Here is an 18,013-nt window from a genome sequence, read left to right on the forward strand (position 1 = left end):
TCTCATCAGGTGAAACTGTTTCCAATACAGTCACCCACTGACATATAAAGACCACAAAACTATTAACGTGTAAGAGTCTGCACTAGATCCCTTGATTACCTGACCTTTACAGAGTAAGACCAAGTTCATGAAAGACTATTTAAATATAATAATAAACAACTTTAGTAAATCTTCACAACTGACATGATGTGACAGTTCACATAATCATATTATTTTATATGAATCAATATAAAGTATAATCCATCCTTTCCCACAGAAGTGACAGGGCCTCCATTGTTTGACATGCGTTCTACATGTGAAAGGTCACCTCACAGTGTCTCAGTCAGTAGCTGTCTCACTTTCACTGTTTGCTTCAGATGGAAAGCACTATGGTGCTTTGAAGAGGGTTACCGAAAAGTGTAGGGGGTATTTTTACAATTGGCACACTTACAGGTAATCCCACAGGCTTGCTAGTAACAGGTGTGAATTATCATTATTTTCTCACGTGCAGTAAGAGACTGGTTAACTGAGTTCATACAGTATGACTCAATTCGCTAGGCTGTTTTGTTTCACTGCCGCACACTTTATGAATAATTCTGAAAGTCCCTTATACCAAGGATTGACCACAGTGCTGACAGCAGCCCCTGTCTCAAATTTAATCATGTTTTTAGCTGACATAACAGAACAGCGCAAACATAATGGTGGGCTATGTTCCGAAATCCGAATTGATACCGATGAGTGAATGAGAAAAAACATGACAGATAAATGAATGACTCAACCAATTGATGAATGAAACTCGGAATGAATCAATGAACGAATTGTTCCCTTAGCTACTGGAAAACTCACATCTGTTTCTGGAGGCTAAGCATCGTCCTCCTCCTACTCTTCTCTGCCCACGACGGAAGGACAAGATGCTTGTTTCTATTACATCTTTTGGGAGGTTTTGTCCCGCATTATCGCCCTTGCACTGACCTAATCTTAGTGGAACTGACTGTGAATCACTTCACACCTTATCCGGCTGAGGAGAAACACTCACTCGGTTTCTGTTTATTGTTTAAAGAGACTTTCCAAGTCATCACTCGTGGCGCCAATTACAGATCGATGACGATAAACTTACATCAAATATAACCACTATAGTACGTAATTCTATCCTCTTCTGGAGCAAACCCCCTTACCGCGTTGTAGTGGTTGCATCATCACGAAATCTGATTTTGCCCACTTTCTCGCTTACTCAGTTGGAGACTGAAACTCAGTTGTGTGAGCGGTCTGAATGAGTTATTTTACGTCTTAATACTTATTTTACTACTCTTTGATGTATTTTAGTGGGCAAACCACACAAGTGCAACTACTGTGGGCGGAGCTACAAGCAGCGCACGTCATTGGAGGAGCACAAAGAACGGTGTCATAATTACTTGCAGAGCGTCGGAATGGACTCCGCCTCCAATCCTGGCCCATATCCAGGTGAGTGGCTCATGACTTAATTGAGATTGTAAGATGACGATTTTCCACATTAGTGATGAAGTGTTATTGTGACTTATTGTGAAATCGTTTTGGTGTTGGATTACACAAAGGTGTTCCATGAGCTGTTATGCTTCATGGAAACAAAATAATAGCAATTACTAACATAGATTTGCTACACTAAACATTTGTGGGGTACATTTTATTGACACCAAGGGTACACAGTTTTGCTGGTTAGCATGGTTAACCCCTGCTGGTAGATGTCCAAACTACAAGCCTTTGGAACATTATCATTCTAGCTAAAATCAGTGTTGTCTTGACATCATTGTTGTGTTTGTCCAGATAAATTAGTTGCATGGCATTTACGGTTCAAGGGCCTCGTTTACGTGCGATCGGATTTGATTCTAAATACCATGGATTTTATCCTCCATCAAAAGTGAGGAACAAATCTGGAGCTTTTTCTATGTTTTCAATACTGTTTAACTTTTTCAATGTTACATATACCAGTAATTGAATTAATTCAACATGTTTATGGAAATAAATAAGCAATCACAGTAAGCATAAATATAATTTAATGCACAAATGAGCAACATTTAAACTGCCTTTTACTAATTAAATCACTGAAATTAATTTATATATATTAATGCTTTCCTGAAAATAATAATATATGCCTACACACTTTTGTGAAAAAATCCTGTTCGATTTTTGAGACATAAGTGTTCATAGAATCGATTGTAAAATCGATTTTCCATGTCTAAAGATGTTTCCATTTTAAACGCCAAATATGGGCAAATCCACGGACAACTAACTGGCATTAGGACGAACATAAAGAGGGTGCTTGAGAAGTCAGCAATATTCCTGATGATTTATTGGCGTGAAGTTTCGTGCACAATGACAAACAGGAGTGCAACATTCTCGAAAAACAATAAGCTGAGTGGACTGCCTTAAAATCAATGAAAAACATTTCTGCAGTCTTCAACATGCCTGTGTTTACGAAACAAATTTTTCCTACATAGCGATTGTAGACCGTAGCCCGAATCTGTATCTGTATGCATGAGACTGAGTCAGAATACCATCAGAATTCACATTTTTGTAGTTAAAAGAGAAACATTATGCAGAAGTTTAATTTGCTGTTATGTGTGTTTGTCTGAGCCTGCAGTTGCTGTGTGACGCGTGTTCGTTGCGGGCGTATCGTGACGAGCTGGACGCGCTCCGAGAATAGACCATTAAAATCGATTCCCTATTTTCGTTTTCAAAACTTGTGTTGGTTGGTCCGATCGATTGTGCAATCGATTTTCGAACGTAAGGTGACAGCCCTACTACACACAGACGTTGTACAGAAACCAGGCCATGCCTATTGCGCATATGTTTACTTGTATTTCCTTGCCATTGATAATGAGTGGCATACTTTTTCTAAACCATGAAGAGTTATTTGTGTGCATTCTGTAGATAAACCGCAATTTATAAAGAGAAATGCCTTTAGGGAAAGGTTTTATAAATCGGTTATAGAAACATTTCGGTAACTGTAGTTCATTCACATTTATGATCACGTCTTTATAAATGAGGACCCAGGTTATTGGCTCAGAACAACCTGGCTGCAAAACTCTGAGATGAATAGAAATGCTAATGAATAGTTTTCTTCATGTATTATGGACCAACTTGGTTGATGTGCTGAATCATTTTTATCATTTTCCCAGGGGAGATTTCAAAGGAGCAGAGGTCGCTGGAGTCCGCTGGCATGGCGGCTTTTGACCGGCCTCCTGTAATTGAAAGACTGGGGAATGTGGGTAAACGGAAGAGCACCACGCCACAGAAGTTTGTGGGTAAGTGTCACCTCAGCAGTAAATGTGGTTGAATCTACAGTATGCAACACACTGATCTTCAAAGTTCTAGCGGTGCTAATGAATGTAAGGCAGGTCACATGGCGGAATAAACATTTTCAACCTCACAAATACAGTCCCTGCTGCAAAATGCAAATTCTGTCTGCTCTGTTTTAAGTCAGGTACTGGTGCATAGACTGCCAAAAATATGTTTTCAGTCTTATTGAAAGTGAGCTTGTCTAGGACTCAGGTCAGATTCAGAATCAGAAAGAGCTTTATTGCCAAGTGTGCTTGCACACACAAGGAATTTTTCTGTGCACATATACAAATACAAATACAACAAGAAACATAGTAATGCAAATTCTAAGAATAAAAATATAAATATAAAAATATGAAAAAAGTAAAAGGTCACAGTTGGGTTTAGTCAGAATAAACATTTTCAGATTATGAACATATTTACAGTATTTTGAATAGTATGAATAAATATAAATATTACCTGAGTTTAGAAGATATTGCACCAAACAGTGGGAGTATTGTACTTACAGGCATATGCCTTGGGAGGTATGTTAACTGTTCAGAAGAGAAATGGCTTGTGGGAAGAAACTCTTCCTGTGCCTAGATGTTAAGTTCAAGATATATATACCTGATAAGAACTTTCCCATCATTTAATTATCATTTCATTAATTACTTCTACCATAATCATTACAAATGAACACAAAAATCTCTTTTTAATAATAGAAATGAGTACCTGCTACTTTCCGTAGAAGCAACAGCAAATAGAGCTGGGTGGATAAGGCACAAGCCATAATGTCTAATTTCAAAAGGTACACACAAATAAAGACAGTTACTTATTTAAATACAGCACAGTCCTATTTCAGAGCATTTAGCGCCTGGTTAAACTGGATTGCGGGTGGTTAGTGAGTAATATGCAGGTTTTTGAGCTGAAATACCACATGCAACTGCTTAGTGAATGCTGAGTTTCCACATGAAGGAACAGAGAGCAGAACTCACTTTAAAAATATAAAGACATAAATACAATTAAATTGTAATGCAAGATCTCTTAAGGGAGATAGAAAAATATTATTTGAAAGGAAACTCATTACTTGCCTATTGACAATATATGCGGAAATCAAACTAAGTATTAAAGTGAAAGAGAGAGAGAAAAAAGGTTTGAGTGGGAGTTGTTTTTTTTTTCATTCTGTGGTTTTTGCACACCTGTAGCTTTGCCATTGCTTTTACTGACTACACCAGTGCAGTTTACCGCATCCATATTATGCAGGGGTTAAATTTTCTCACTTCAGTCTCCAAATGGGACTTTCCATGATTAATGCAATGAAAACATAGTAGCAGATTCTTTAAATGCATCTTTTACAGCAAATTGCAAGATTAGTATATTTTTGGATCATAATGGAAAGTACTTTGAGGCTATTGTTAATGCATCTTTTATTGCATTGTCTATTAAGGTGAGAAAATGGTTCGCTATTCGTACCCTGAAGTGAACTATGAGATGGGCCTGAAGTATGAAAAGGAAGCAGAGTTGATGCAGGCCCAAATGATGGACCATGCCATTAGCAATGCTATCAACTACCTGGGCTCTGACTCCTTAAGGCCTGTGGTCCATCACCCATCCCTCTCCATGGCCGAGGTGGTACCAATGGTGAACCCGCTATTCCATCCGGTGTACCCGCTCGGCCCGCGCATGGACAGGCCCAGCAGTCGCGAGCCTCCTCCAATGCCCCACCCAAACCCAGAGTTCCCGCACCCAACCAATGGCGCCATTTCCTTGGTCAGGCCCAAGAATCCTCAATTGGCCCGAGACGGGTCGCCGTGCAACAGTGGACAGGATTCGGCCGATTCGGCACGGAGCAGCCCTCGGGACAAGCTCAGCGCTGCCGGGCACAGGTCGCGATCCAGCCCGGGGTTTGGCCGGGTAGAGGAAGGCAGGGCGATCGATGCCAGCCGTGTCGCCGCGAGGGATGGCATCCGTGTCTTCAGCCGCGAGGGCCAGGAGCTGAGGGTGTTCCAGTGCGAGCACTGCCGCGTTCTGTTCCTGGACCACGTCATGTACACCATCCACATGGGTTGCCATGGTTACAGAGACCCGCTGGAGTGCAACATCTGCGGCCACCGCAGCAAAGATCGCTACGAGTTCTCCTCGCACATTGTTCGTGGAGAACACACCTTTCGTTAGCACTCTTGCAGTCGATTTTCTGCAGACGGCACGAGTTTACTGCCGAAGCATTACGTGAGCACCAATCGGCAGATATATGAAGGTTTGGGTCCAATAGAAATGTTTTCATTTTGGAGCTGTTTGAAGATTTTTGTTCTGGGTGAGGGGATGAGTAGTTTATTTTGTGAATGTTTCGTTTGACTTTCTTTTCCCAAATTTTTTTTTTCAAAACACACATTTTATTGTTGTGTATGTACTGAACCTTCCAGCAGAGCAGCTATGTGTTATCTAAAGTTGTGAAGTTCTTTCTCTTTTTTTGTCATCTTTATTACCTCGATGCATGCTGTCATTCCTGTTTCATGGACCTCGATCAATATTACAGGTAAACCGAGAAACCAGAGGACCACTGGAGAACTAAACCGTTTAGTTTTGTGGAAAAAAAGAAAAAGAAAAAAAAAGACAAATTCATAGCTTCATGCTGCTGTGGCTTCTTAGTGCCTTGCTGATGTTTTGAACGGCACGATTTTGCCTTTTACAGAGTGGTTTGTATCTTTTTAGAGTCTTTTCTCATCACTCGCTCCATTTCGATGAAGTTCGGCGTGTGGGCTGAAGCTTTCGTGCTAATTTCCTGTTCCTCATGCCGGTTCTATGCTAGTTTCACAAAAGCAGTCCTGTAGTTGGCAGTCTTTCGGACACATTACAATGAAGTGTTGATGACAATCCCCTCGTGTCTCGCAGATTTTAACGGGAGACTGAATTTTTTTTTACATGCTAAGGACAGATGAGTGTTCCGTGCTGTTTTGCTTCTGTTGCACACTTACTATCATCTCTTGCGTTCTTATGCACTTCGCTGAAAACAGCACTGCGACATGCCTTGATAAACCTGTTTTTTGCACTATTAGCTTGAGGCCTTGGGCAAAAATATGCTATTTCCATGCTATTGATAAAGGGAACAAAGATCATTGTTTAGTTTAGCTAGTCAAAGTGCAGTAGTTTGAACAAGTCTGCAGCTATATTAACATGCTTTACCAACAGGGTTGCCATATTTTTGATTGAAATCTGTGAATTTCACTCTGCCTTTCAGACCGAATGCCTCATTATCAATGCCTTGTTAAATAAATCTCCTCTGACTGTCTTCAGTGTTACAGCACAAACTCTTTAGATCAGTAAAGAGTCTAGATTTTCTTTTTCAATCCACAAATGTTGTCGTTTTAGCCCACACATGGACCAATGTATTTGTTATTGAGCTTTCTAATATGCACCTACATGCGCGGCATATGCATTTTTCATTCGACTCTAGTTAGCTAATATATTTTATCATAGAGAGACAAATAGATAACCAATGCGCAGTTACAAATGAAAAAAGAAATCTGTCTGATACTGGAACAATGTAGATCTTATAAACCTAACAACAACTTCTGTTGATGCCAGAAGATTGCCGTCGAGATTTCATCGCTAACCCAGACTGCACGAGAGCTTTACAAGATAAAACGCGGTTTATTAATCAAACTATGTTTCACTCCCTCCAACTCTTTAGAATTTTCCCATGCTTGATGCAGAGACCTTTTCTCATTATTTTCAGGGCATTAAAATCAGTCGTGAAAATTTTGACTATTTGTTTTTATAATGTTCACAGCCGCTTATTTTCCCTTTTTACTTGCTCTTTCTTTCATACACTCTGTTTTTCTTTCTTCGATGTTGTTGAATATTTACATGAAGCGTTCTGTAGCACAACCATAAATCCAGCTTCAATCAACGCATACGTCTCAGCATGTACAACTGTTCAGAACCTCCCTTGCATATTTGCATATTGACTTTTTTGTCAGCGCTAAAAGAGCTTAACATCACTATCAGACTTTGTTGTACCTATTGTTTTAAAGCTTTGCTTTTGTCTTCTCTGCTTTGAGGAAAACTCCAAAAAAACTGTGAATATGCCCTTTAAACGTTATGAGGAAAAAGACTTAAAAGGCAACAGATAGAAATGCATTTTATTGTTCTTTAAAAAATAGCTTTGCCTTTTTTTACACCTCCAAAAGAATGACACAACGCGCACACATATCACCTCTTAAATCTTGAAACATTTTGAAGAATTTTATTTGTTCTTGTGAAGCATGAATATCTTTATGCATTTTAGATGCTTTATTTTTTTTTGTATTTTTTTTTTTTTGGATTGGTGTCACAAGCAGGCATGAAATTGAATGTGCTCCACAGTTCCAGGGCATTTTATAAAATTGTTATCAAAGCTTATTGTATATTATACATTGTATTTGTTTAGTTTCAAAAAAGAAACAAGGTGAAGGAAACATTGATGTAAGACTATGTTTACAACTGAATGAACAAGAGCACATGAACAAAACGTGTTCTTATGATGAGTCTACACTTATGGGAGTGGAGAGTACTTGAACTTACAAGAAAGGCACTCTAGAGTCAGGTTTCACTTTTTACCTTAAAGTGTATGGGACTGCTATTTTCTCATCTGTGTAAATATTTTTTTTTGTGTGTGTGTGTGTGAGAGAAAGGTGTTTTTTTTTTTAACTGTTCTTATTCACTGTGGACCTTACAAACAGTAAGACAAGGGTTTGCAGTGTATTTTTATACAAGTGAATAAATGTATGTATGAATTATACACAGTATATTTTGGTAAAAATGTTGAAAGGGGTTATCTTTTGCTGTGTGTCGGTTAACTTTTTGGGGTTTTCTCAGGTACAGTGTTGTCAAAAATCTTATTATAAGGCATTTTTATGGAACTGTAGGAGAGATTTGAATTAATATTGAATTGTTTAGCACTATTTGACAAAGTCAAATATCCAAATAAATATATATAAATATATATTTTTTTATTTTTAAAGATAGAAATCTTATAAGTAAGACTAACAGTAAGTTTACTGTTTCTAAGGTTGACTTTTGTAACCTTGGCATCTTTAAGGAAAGTTTGTCGTTCTATGTTGGTTTTTAAAGCATGGGCTTTTCTGCATTAAATACTGTCATATGAACCTGTTGCTGTCTGTTCCTTTCCTCCTCATTTTCACACTGGTTGTGTGGTGTTTATATTGTTGCTTGTGTGAATCTTTCGATCTTGTATACTGAGAATAGATGTGTGGTCTCATAGAACGAGGCAGCCCTTATTTTCAGGGACTTGTGGTTTTAGTCAAAGGCCATCTCTTTTGTTTCCGCTGTCCTTTTCCGGTTTGCAACTATGCTCAGCAGCCTGAGAGAGTGTATGTAGAAGTCAGACCAACAAACACATGTAGTGTTACAGGAACAACAAGCCAGAGACTTGATACTCTACTATTACTGGGTGGTGAAGAGGGCACAAGAATAAGCAAATCAAGTGTTTTTTATTTTATTTTTAATGTGAGTTTTGTCAGTGTGTCATTAGTAATTTCTTTATTTCACATGAATAATTTTCATCTAATATACTGTACACTGCCATTCAAAACTTTGGGATCAGTAAGATTTAATGCAAGGATGCATTTAATGGATCAGTAAATATATTTACTATGCGTGTTACAAAAGATTTATATTTCAGATAAAATGTTATTTTGAACTTTTTGAAATGAATATTTTGAAAATGTATCATGGTTTACACAAAAATATTAAGCGGCACAACTGTTGTAAGCAGCAAATGAATATGAGTGATTTGTGAAGGATCATGTGACACTGAAGACTCATGGCATTCAGTTGTGCCATCAGGGATAAATTGCATATTAAAATAGAAAAAAAAATTTTTTTTTTAAATTGTAATAATATTTCACAGTATCAATGTTTTACTGTGTTTTTGATCAAATAAATGCAGGCTTGGTGAGCATAAGAGACTATTAAAAAAACAACAACTTTTGCAACCCCAAACTCTTGATTGGTAGTGTATATACAGTATGTACGTGTGTGTATTTCTATAGAATCATATGTTCAATTAAATAACATAATAATAAATTTAAATCATTTAAGTAGAAGTCTATAAGTTATTAATTTTACAATTTGTCTGCAATCCACTGTATACCCACCTGGTTTTTACAGTCCCTCGGCAGGGGACCAACCCTCCTCCTTTCTCATCCGGGCTTGGGACCGGCATTGGTCCCAAAATGCAGACTTAAAAAAATCAAACTCTCAGTTTCACTGACAAGGCTTAAGCCTAGTCCCAGACTAAAATGCATATTTGAGCTGTTTTAACTGAAAGCAACTTTCACTGACATAAAATAAGTCAGTGCCGTTGTTTTGTCTCAAGATGCACACCAGTAATGTTTTTTTTTCTAAAGCACGTTTATAAAAAGCTACTTAAATGTCCTAATGAACTAAGGCCTGATCCTGGCTCAATCTAAGCCCTGTCTGAAACCAGGCCAAATGTTCAAATGCGGCGCCTTCAGCGAATACTAGGTGCCACTCTGTGCGAGTGGTCTGTTTCGAAATAACACCATCAGACCGAGGTGCCAAAATCAACCAACAGTCGAAGTAATCCAAAATCGCTTGTTACAGAGGTTTGGCCATCTATGCCAAATGAATGAACAACACCTATCTTATAGACTCTGGTGGCAGCGGCCTGCGAAATGGAAGGTCCAACTAATGGTGCCCAAGATAACCTGGGCAAAACAGATCGAAGCTGACCTAAAAACAAAAAACAAAGGCCTAGACCAAAATTTCGAAATGATATCATATAATAATTATTATTTCAGTCAGATGTGTGATCAAAATTTGCAAGGTGTTTTAGATTGTGCTTTTATGTATGGACAATTAGTGTTGCCATTTTTACTTTTTAAGTCAATATTTAAAACCTATTATAAATCAGATTCTTCAGGTCCTGGATGCTGATTGGTCAGTGCTTCAGTTATGCTTAAATGCACAATAGCAGAAGAATGCCAAATTTACTTAATAAAAATGTTTTTAAAGAAAATTTGTCCCTAATATTTCTATTATAGCAAAGCAACAAGGCCCTCAAGTCTGTTAATGTCTAACCATGTTCTTTAAAACTTGCTTTTCAACCTTATTGCTTCATTTTAATTACTGCCTTTAAATACGAACAATTTTAAATACACGTTTGACTGACAGGTAAAAGCAGGTATTATCTGTCTGCAGGCGTCTGCTGGAGCGGGACGTTTAAATGTTTTATCTGGTCACTGACATGCGATCCTGTTTATTTTACTCTGAATGTGTTCTGAGAAGCCCTCGAGAGACCTCTAACAGCACTGAACTCGCCGGGTCTCCACCAGTGCTGCAAAAAAAAGCCTCTTCTTGTCACAGTCTGTGACCTTTGCTTTAGCTCGTGTGTTTCTTGGGTGATGCTCCAAATGCCAGGAGGTGGTGGGTACCTCCTTGTCTGTGGCTTTCTTTGCAGAAACACTGGCATCCCCTCTACCTCTCAAAGTCCACATGCATCAAAGTCCTGGCTCGATTCGTGCGCCCGCAATGTCAAAGCCCCTCTGAGATGCGTGCAGTTGCACAAAGATGACAGAGATAAGTTTGCGTTGAAGGGGCTGTGTTGGTTAAGACATGATTGCAACAGAATATCGCTAAACCTCTACTCAGCCCTCCCTATTGTTTGGGGTTTTGTCAGTTTGCTTCTCTCTCTCTCTCTCTCTATCTCTCTCTCTTTGTGATAGGTTGTTGGCCTGATCTTGTCTGAACATGACTCATATCCTTAACGGTGGAGGTGAGCTTTATCTGTTCAACTGTCTTTTTTGCTTAGCTTTGATTTTAGGAGTGCTGCCAATGCACTGGCACATACAGGCCAATACTCTTTTAAAGATTTACAGTAGCATGAGAGAATCTCTGTGTGTAACTCTGGAAGGTATTCTATCAGAGTATTAATTTGCTTTTATAATGTATTTATATACTAGAAAAATACAAACTTCAATTCCGTGGACTGTTAAGTGCCAGTGTTAGGGAAGCTCCTACTTCACAAGCTAATCTTTTAGCTTGTTAGCTAGAAGCTACAAACAACAGTAGCTAACAACTTTGAAGCTACTTATGGGGCAATATATTTTTAAATATATAAATGTCAGATTATATAATTGTATAGTTTAATAAGGGCAACATTTGTGAAAAAAAATAACAATTAAGGGAACAGCATTGAACAGATACATTTTACACTATAATGCAACTAAAAAGGCTAGAATACACCTTCATTTAGATAACTGAATGAAAAACATAGTGACATAGTATACAGTAAACATAGTATAAAACAGAAGATGCCAAGTAAATCGCTACATTTACACAAATCATCCAAATGAATTGATTAACTACGAAAACAGATTTTATATCGACCTTATTTAGCCCCGCCCCCTTTCAGCGCATACATCTTACGGATTTATGAACGGGTCATTTTAAAAACTTCCCAGTTTGCTGACATTTGACATCCGCTTCATGATAACTTCCGTTAACTCTACAATAAGTATATCCACTTCACCAGCAAATTACACTTTGACAGCGCTGCCATAGAAATATACAGAGCGACCGCAAAATGTTCAAAGACACAATTCTAAAGATGGCTGCACATTTGTTTCTCTGGTACGTCTATAAGAGACAACCCTGTTAGGGGAAAAAACAGCTAAAATTAAACTTTGTTGGCTGATCTTTGTTACTCAGCCTCAGCAACTGAGCTAGTGTTCAGCTGGTCTGCCAGCCTAGTGGTTAGAACCCCTATAAAAGTAGCTAGCTAAACCAGGCTGGTTTTAGCTGTTTGATTCAGCAGGGACAAAATAACAATTTATGCCCAAAAAGAACATTGGTAGAATGTCCCAGTGAAATAACCAAACAGGAACCATGCACTATTCTCAGAGGAGCATTTTCTGGGTATCATTGCAGTTCCCTCTCCACCCAGACACAGGCTGTTGTGATACCTGTTCTGGTTACAGCTGGTTTAGCTGGCTGGTTTTAGTGGGGCTTTGACCACTTCTTCAACTGGTCAGGCTGGGAGACCAGTCGACAACCCAGCTGAACACCAGCTACGCACAGTTTAAAACAGCTTTTAAACCAGCAAGATAAGCCAACCATCATAGGCTGTTTTTTGCAGCATTAACTGTGCTATAAAATTACAAGTACAAACACAGTAAACCTACAGTACAATGTGACATTAAAATAGCAGTGTCGTATTTTGTGACATTAAATGGTTGGAAGAAGTAGATTGTTAGTAGAACACTGTGCTGTGTTTAAAATAGCTTGAGCTACTGCCTGTTGAAAATGTAGGTAAAGGTTCACCCAAAAATGAAAATTCTGTTATCATTTAGGCCTACTCACCCTCATGTTGACGTCTGTGAAACACAAAAGAACATATTTTAGAGAATGTTGGAAACCAAATGTTTTTTGACACTTGACCATTGTTCCACAGAAAAGAGAAAAAAAGTCACAGGTTTGGAACAACATAAAGGTGAGTAAATGATGACAGCTCTTTCATTTTTGGCTGGACTAATTAGTGGCATTGGTTAATGCTGAAGGCTGTCAGTACATTGACTAGTGGGGACGTTCATGTCTCACATTTTATCTGTGTAAAATCTTAGGGAAGCTGCAGACCAGAATCCACCACAGTGTGAAGGTGGGCTTAAACTGACAAGCTACTTGTGCCATAAAATGCTTTTAGCCTTTAGCCCTCATGCTGTGGCAAATGTACAATGAGCCCTCAGATAGGTGTGAACTTACTCTGTGGCATTTTGTTGCTTCCTTATTTCAATATTCTCACACATCTTCAGCGTCAGAATGGAAAGAACTGTCTAACTTTCTTGTAAGTTGCAGTATTAATTTGACATGCATAGATTTTGACGAGTTTTAATGTGTTTTGTTCTAAATAAACCACCATTCAAAGGGGTTAGTAAGATTTTTTTTGAAAGAAATGAATACTTTTATTCAGCAAGTATGCATTAAAAAAATTATTGCGGATCTTTTGAACTTTCTTTTCATCAATTTTTTTTTTTTATCTGTATCCGTATCACGGGTTCCACAAAAATATTAAGCAGCACAACTGTTTTTTTTTTTCAATTGTATTTTGATCAAATAAATGCAGCCTTGATGAGCACAAGAGACTGCTTTAAAAAAAAAAAAGATTACTTCTCATTTTTCAGTTTATAAATGGATGTCACTCATCACTTGAATCTTCCAGCGGAATTCAACAGAGCATGATTTATATTTTGGAACATTCAAACTCTTTTATGCTTCCCTCTTCTCTCTAATGATCAGAACCAATCAGACGAATCAGCTTTTATGAGGGCTCCAGTGAAGCATGCTAATTTTTGGACGATTAGTGTTGTGTTGGTAGGTAAGAACTGATTACTGTGACCCAGAAATGTCTTTAGGATTGTTTTGCAATCATCATAGGTGACTCCTATTCCAGTTTTTCCAGCCCGGCAGTGTGGGGGTTGTCTTAGCTGGCCTTTGTGCCATCCATTGCACTGGAGAACACACCCTATTAAAATGCATGCCTTTATTTACACCTCCACAGTTAGAGGATTTAGCGTGTGCTGTGACAGAACATCCGAAAAATGTGCGGAGCTCAAATCTTAAGCGTCATGACTGTCACGGTGTCTATTAGCTATAAAGAGAGTTATGAAAATTATGTGGGAAAGAAAGAGCAATTGTCAAACTGTTTTTAGCTCTGGGAGTGTCAGGAGAATCCAGCTCCACTGGTGTGGGCGGTTTTGCTGCCACTGTCATGAAGTCCCAACAGCCAGTATCCTTTCTTACAAAGCCTCAGGAAAGCAAGGCCTGTATCGTACTTGCCTGAAGCTACTGTTGAAATCCTACACAGACTCATGAGAGGTGAATATCTGTGAGAGAGGAAAAATACAAGCTGTCAACATTGTGCCTGAAGCCACTTTCGTGAAAACTATAAAAAAATAAAAAATAAATAAAAAAAAACCTTGGGTGTGATCTACTTAGTCTCAATTAAAAAATAGCTCACCAAGAAAATTTATCATTACTTTCATGTCCAATATTACTTGACACTGTTGGTTACCCAGCATGCTTTGCGGCCGGGAACAAATTAGACAGTTATTTGCTAAGACTACAAAATTGTGTGATATGGTTTTAGGAGGTTATTCATAGCATATTGTAGACTTACATTTCACTGTAATATTACATGTTGTGAATGTGTGTTACCATTGTTGTGCTGTGTAGTCCCAGTGTGCCAGTCTATCGGCTGATTGTTTTAACGGGATGATTCACCTAAAAATAAAGGTTCTCTCATCATTTATGTTGTCTCATGTGGTTCTTTCCTCAATGGAACACAAAAACGGGTGTTTTTGAAGACCATTGGACCCTGTTGAATTTCATTGTGTAAATGAAAAACAAAAACACTAAGACTGATTTAAAAAAAAAAGTACACACACACATATATTTGTGTAATGTATTCCATAAATCATTGACATGGTTAACAACAAATGGCAATGGGTTTTGCATGTCATGTGACCAACAAAAATAAAGTTTATAAATTGCGAGAGAAAACAACTTACATTTTGGTCTGTTCCTCACACAAAGCTATGTATTGTAGTGGTATGGACCTACGGAGCACCTAATGGGACATAGTGATTGAAAATAAATAAATAAATAAATAATGCTTTTACATTACCTCAAGAAACTTTACGTTTGCTTTATCTCGCAAAACTTCCCCTGAAAAACTTTGCATTTGCTTACAAAACTACGCTTACGAAAAAGAAGTATACTTCAAGTTCATTTTATGAAGTATACTTAAGTAATGTTAAAGTATATTTTTAAGTATACTTTATGTAGGAAGTATACTAATATCAATGTGTACTTGTAAACTTGTAAGTGTACTATTTCAATACTGCTTGGGACTAAATTGGCCTACTTTTAGTATATAAAAGTATACGTTTAAGTGTACTATAAGTGTAAGAGTATTAAACTTTAAGTAGGCTACACAACTAGGTTTCTCATTTGTAATGCATCTGTACTACAAGTGAACTTATAAGTATACTAATAGTTTACTATTTTAATACAAAAGTAGTAATTTTTTTAGTTTATGAAAGTACACACTGAAGTGTACTCTCAGTAAACTACTATGAGTCCAACACCCCCAACACCCCCCAATCACAGTCGTTTTCTCTTCATGGGTTACGCTTCATTTAATTTGGTAATATTAAGCAGTTTTGATTTACATGCTGTTTAATGTTTGATGATCATGTTATTTTACATTTGAGTGGGCAATCTTCTATCACTTGTTTCAGCTGCTTCTTCTCCTGTGTTTTGATCCAGAGATTCATTCTGTACTAGAAGATGTGTCATAGTGCCCCCTACCGTATAACAGTGAAAACATGGATAGCTGGAAAATTCAGTCAGTGGTGGGGAAAAGTAGCCTGGCTAACGTCAGACCTCTTTCTCATTGAGACGTGGTCTGGGAACCATATGTTCATTTTCTCGTATTTGAGGCGTGGTTTACGAATGTCCAGAGCCGTTTATTGGGCACTACGAATGTCTATCAAATGCGCCTGTACATAGCTCATAGCCAATTGTTTCAATTATACCAGATGACGTATGTAGAGCGGCAGAAATTCGACGAGGAAGAAGACGAAATAAACTTGCGTTCTAAACTACTTAGAACACTATCTAAGGCTGCATCGAAAGGTAACTTCGCGTCTGATGCCATGTTGGATCCATAGATATAAACAAACTGCTTCGGTGTGTCGCATAGACGTCGTCATCGTCTTACTGCTCCCTCCCCGTTCTGTGATTGGTTCCCTTTTTGAGGGGAAAATCTGGTCCATGTTATCCAGGCTGCCTAGCAGAATTAGAGTAAATTCCTATTCACTACCAGTGGACTAGCCTACACAAAATTCAGATACGCAGAATTAGAAACATATCTGTTTTATATCAATATTCTAATCAATATTTTCAAACAATGCAAGTTTCATAAGACTGTATATGAAACACAATACTTGCGAAATAATGCAAAGTTTCTTGGTGGAACGCAATATTTTTGTGAGTGAGCGCAAAAGATTTGAGAGCAAATGTAAAGTTTCTCTGGGGAACGCAGTACTTTTTTAAAAAAGTGTTTACCGATATTATGATAGGATATTATAGAGTGGACAAGAAGCGAGGTGGGAGAGAGAGAGAGGGGGAAAGGATCTGAAAAGGTCAGCGAGCCAAAACTCGAACTCGGTTCGACCGAAGCGCAACAGTGCTATGTGTCGGCATGCTGCCCACGAGGCTATTGGCGCCGACAAGGAACGTAATACTTCTGAAAGAAAATGCAAAAGAAAATTTTTTTTCTCCCTTCTAATTTGCTTCCCAATCATTGCGTCCCTTTTGGAGACTCCATATGGACCACTTTTATAAGATTTTATGATAATCTTCGAAGCTTGGCAGTTTAAATTACCATCCACTTTCTTTGTATAGAAAACAGGAGCTCAGACCTTCTGCATAAGATCTCCTTTTTGTGTCTCAACATCAGTGTTGCATGCAACATAATAAGGGTAGGTAAATGCTTCTCATTGTTCAGCCCAAAAGTTTATTAGATCTTACATATATGAGCACTGCAGAGAATACTGGGGCTAAATTCTCACAATTATCTGAACTAGTCTACTAGTGCTTGTGCCTGACCCTCTCTACCCAGCAATTTCACAATTTCGCCTAGCTATACAGGGATGCTACACCTCCATCTTGGTTTGTCTGAAGGGGCTGAGGAGTGCTATTTCCTGTGCTAAGTGTGAAAAAAAGAAGAAGAAGAAAGAACAGAGAAAGAGGGAGAGAGAGAGAGAAAGAGACTGCTGCAAAGGCCTCTGGGTATTGGTTTGTGGTTATGCAGTCGGAGAGCTAGGGCAATCTGAAGCGAGAGGAGGAAGGAGGAGCGGGAGGGGGGCTTCCACTTTCCTTCCTACCGCTCACCAAATTCATACAGCCACTGCCAAGGGGGAAACTCCCAAAGCGGGACCCATTTAGGGCAAAACAGCCTGAAAATACACAAAAACATGATCGCAGAAGCCTAAAGCTTGCAAAGAACTTTGCACTCGCTCAAGGAGGGAACAAACTTTAACGACGCAGGCAGAAAACCGAGGGTTGTGTGTTTGCACCTGTGTGGAGCCCGGGTGAAAGGAGATGTGTGGAAAGAGACATCTGTGGAGAGGTGGAGGAAAGTGAGAGAAGGCTGGAGGGAGTTGTGTGTGTGGGGAGAGAGAGACAGATAACTGGAGGAAAACTGTGAAACAGTGGTTTGATAAAAATGGGTGCACAGATGTCAATAGCTGAAGTGAAAACAGGAAACAAATGAAGATGACATGCATCTCCCAACACATCTGACAACCCCATGATGACATTCAGAAGGTATATTAGGATACAAGAAGAAGGGAGAATTCTCTGCCGGATGTCGTGAAGTACAAGTTTTGACCTGTGTCCGATCACACAGACACCTGGGGCGCGGTATCATGTCATGCCCTCCTCGTGGGTATGAGGCACACATTAGGCCTCACAATCTGAGTGTTAGCAACTTGCTCGCTCTGTTCACACTCTCACATCCTGAGCAGGCGTTTGAGCGTTGCGGACTGAAAAGGTCAGTGGAACGTAACCACAGAGGAGCTGAAGGAGCCGGTCTAACACTGGTCTCACATCTCTGTATGGAGTGTGGTGTCACTTACTCAGCAAACCCTTATCG

General features: G+C 38.7%; 1 protein-coding gene across 10 annotated transcripts in view; it reads left to right on the forward strand.

Moving 5' to 3' along the window:
* Positions 1-7,205, forward strand: part of ikzf2 (IKAROS family zinc finger 2) — a 31,843-nt gene extending 24,638 nt beyond the window's left edge. For all 10 annotated transcript variants that reach the window (XM_079882034.1, XM_079882036.1, XM_079882040.1 and 7 more), the window contains 3 exons: positions 1,303-1,440; positions 3,135-3,260; positions 4,721-7,205. In XM_079882034.1, coding sequence (XP_079738160.1) covers positions 1,303-1,440; positions 3,135-3,260; positions 4,721-5,448 — 992 coding nt within the window. In that variant the 3' untranslated portion in view covers positions 5,449-7,205. The remainder of the gene's footprint in view (positions 1-1,302; positions 1,441-3,134; positions 3,261-4,720) is intronic.
* The last annotated feature ends 10,808 nt before the right edge of the window (positions 7,206-18,013 follow it).

The sequence above is a fragment of the Squalius cephalus genome (assembly GCF_949319135.1).
Source record: "Squalius cephalus genome assembly, chromosome: 9".
Classification (NCBI taxonomy): Eukaryota; Metazoa; Chordata; class Actinopteri; order Cypriniformes; family Leuciscidae; genus Squalius; species Squalius cephalus.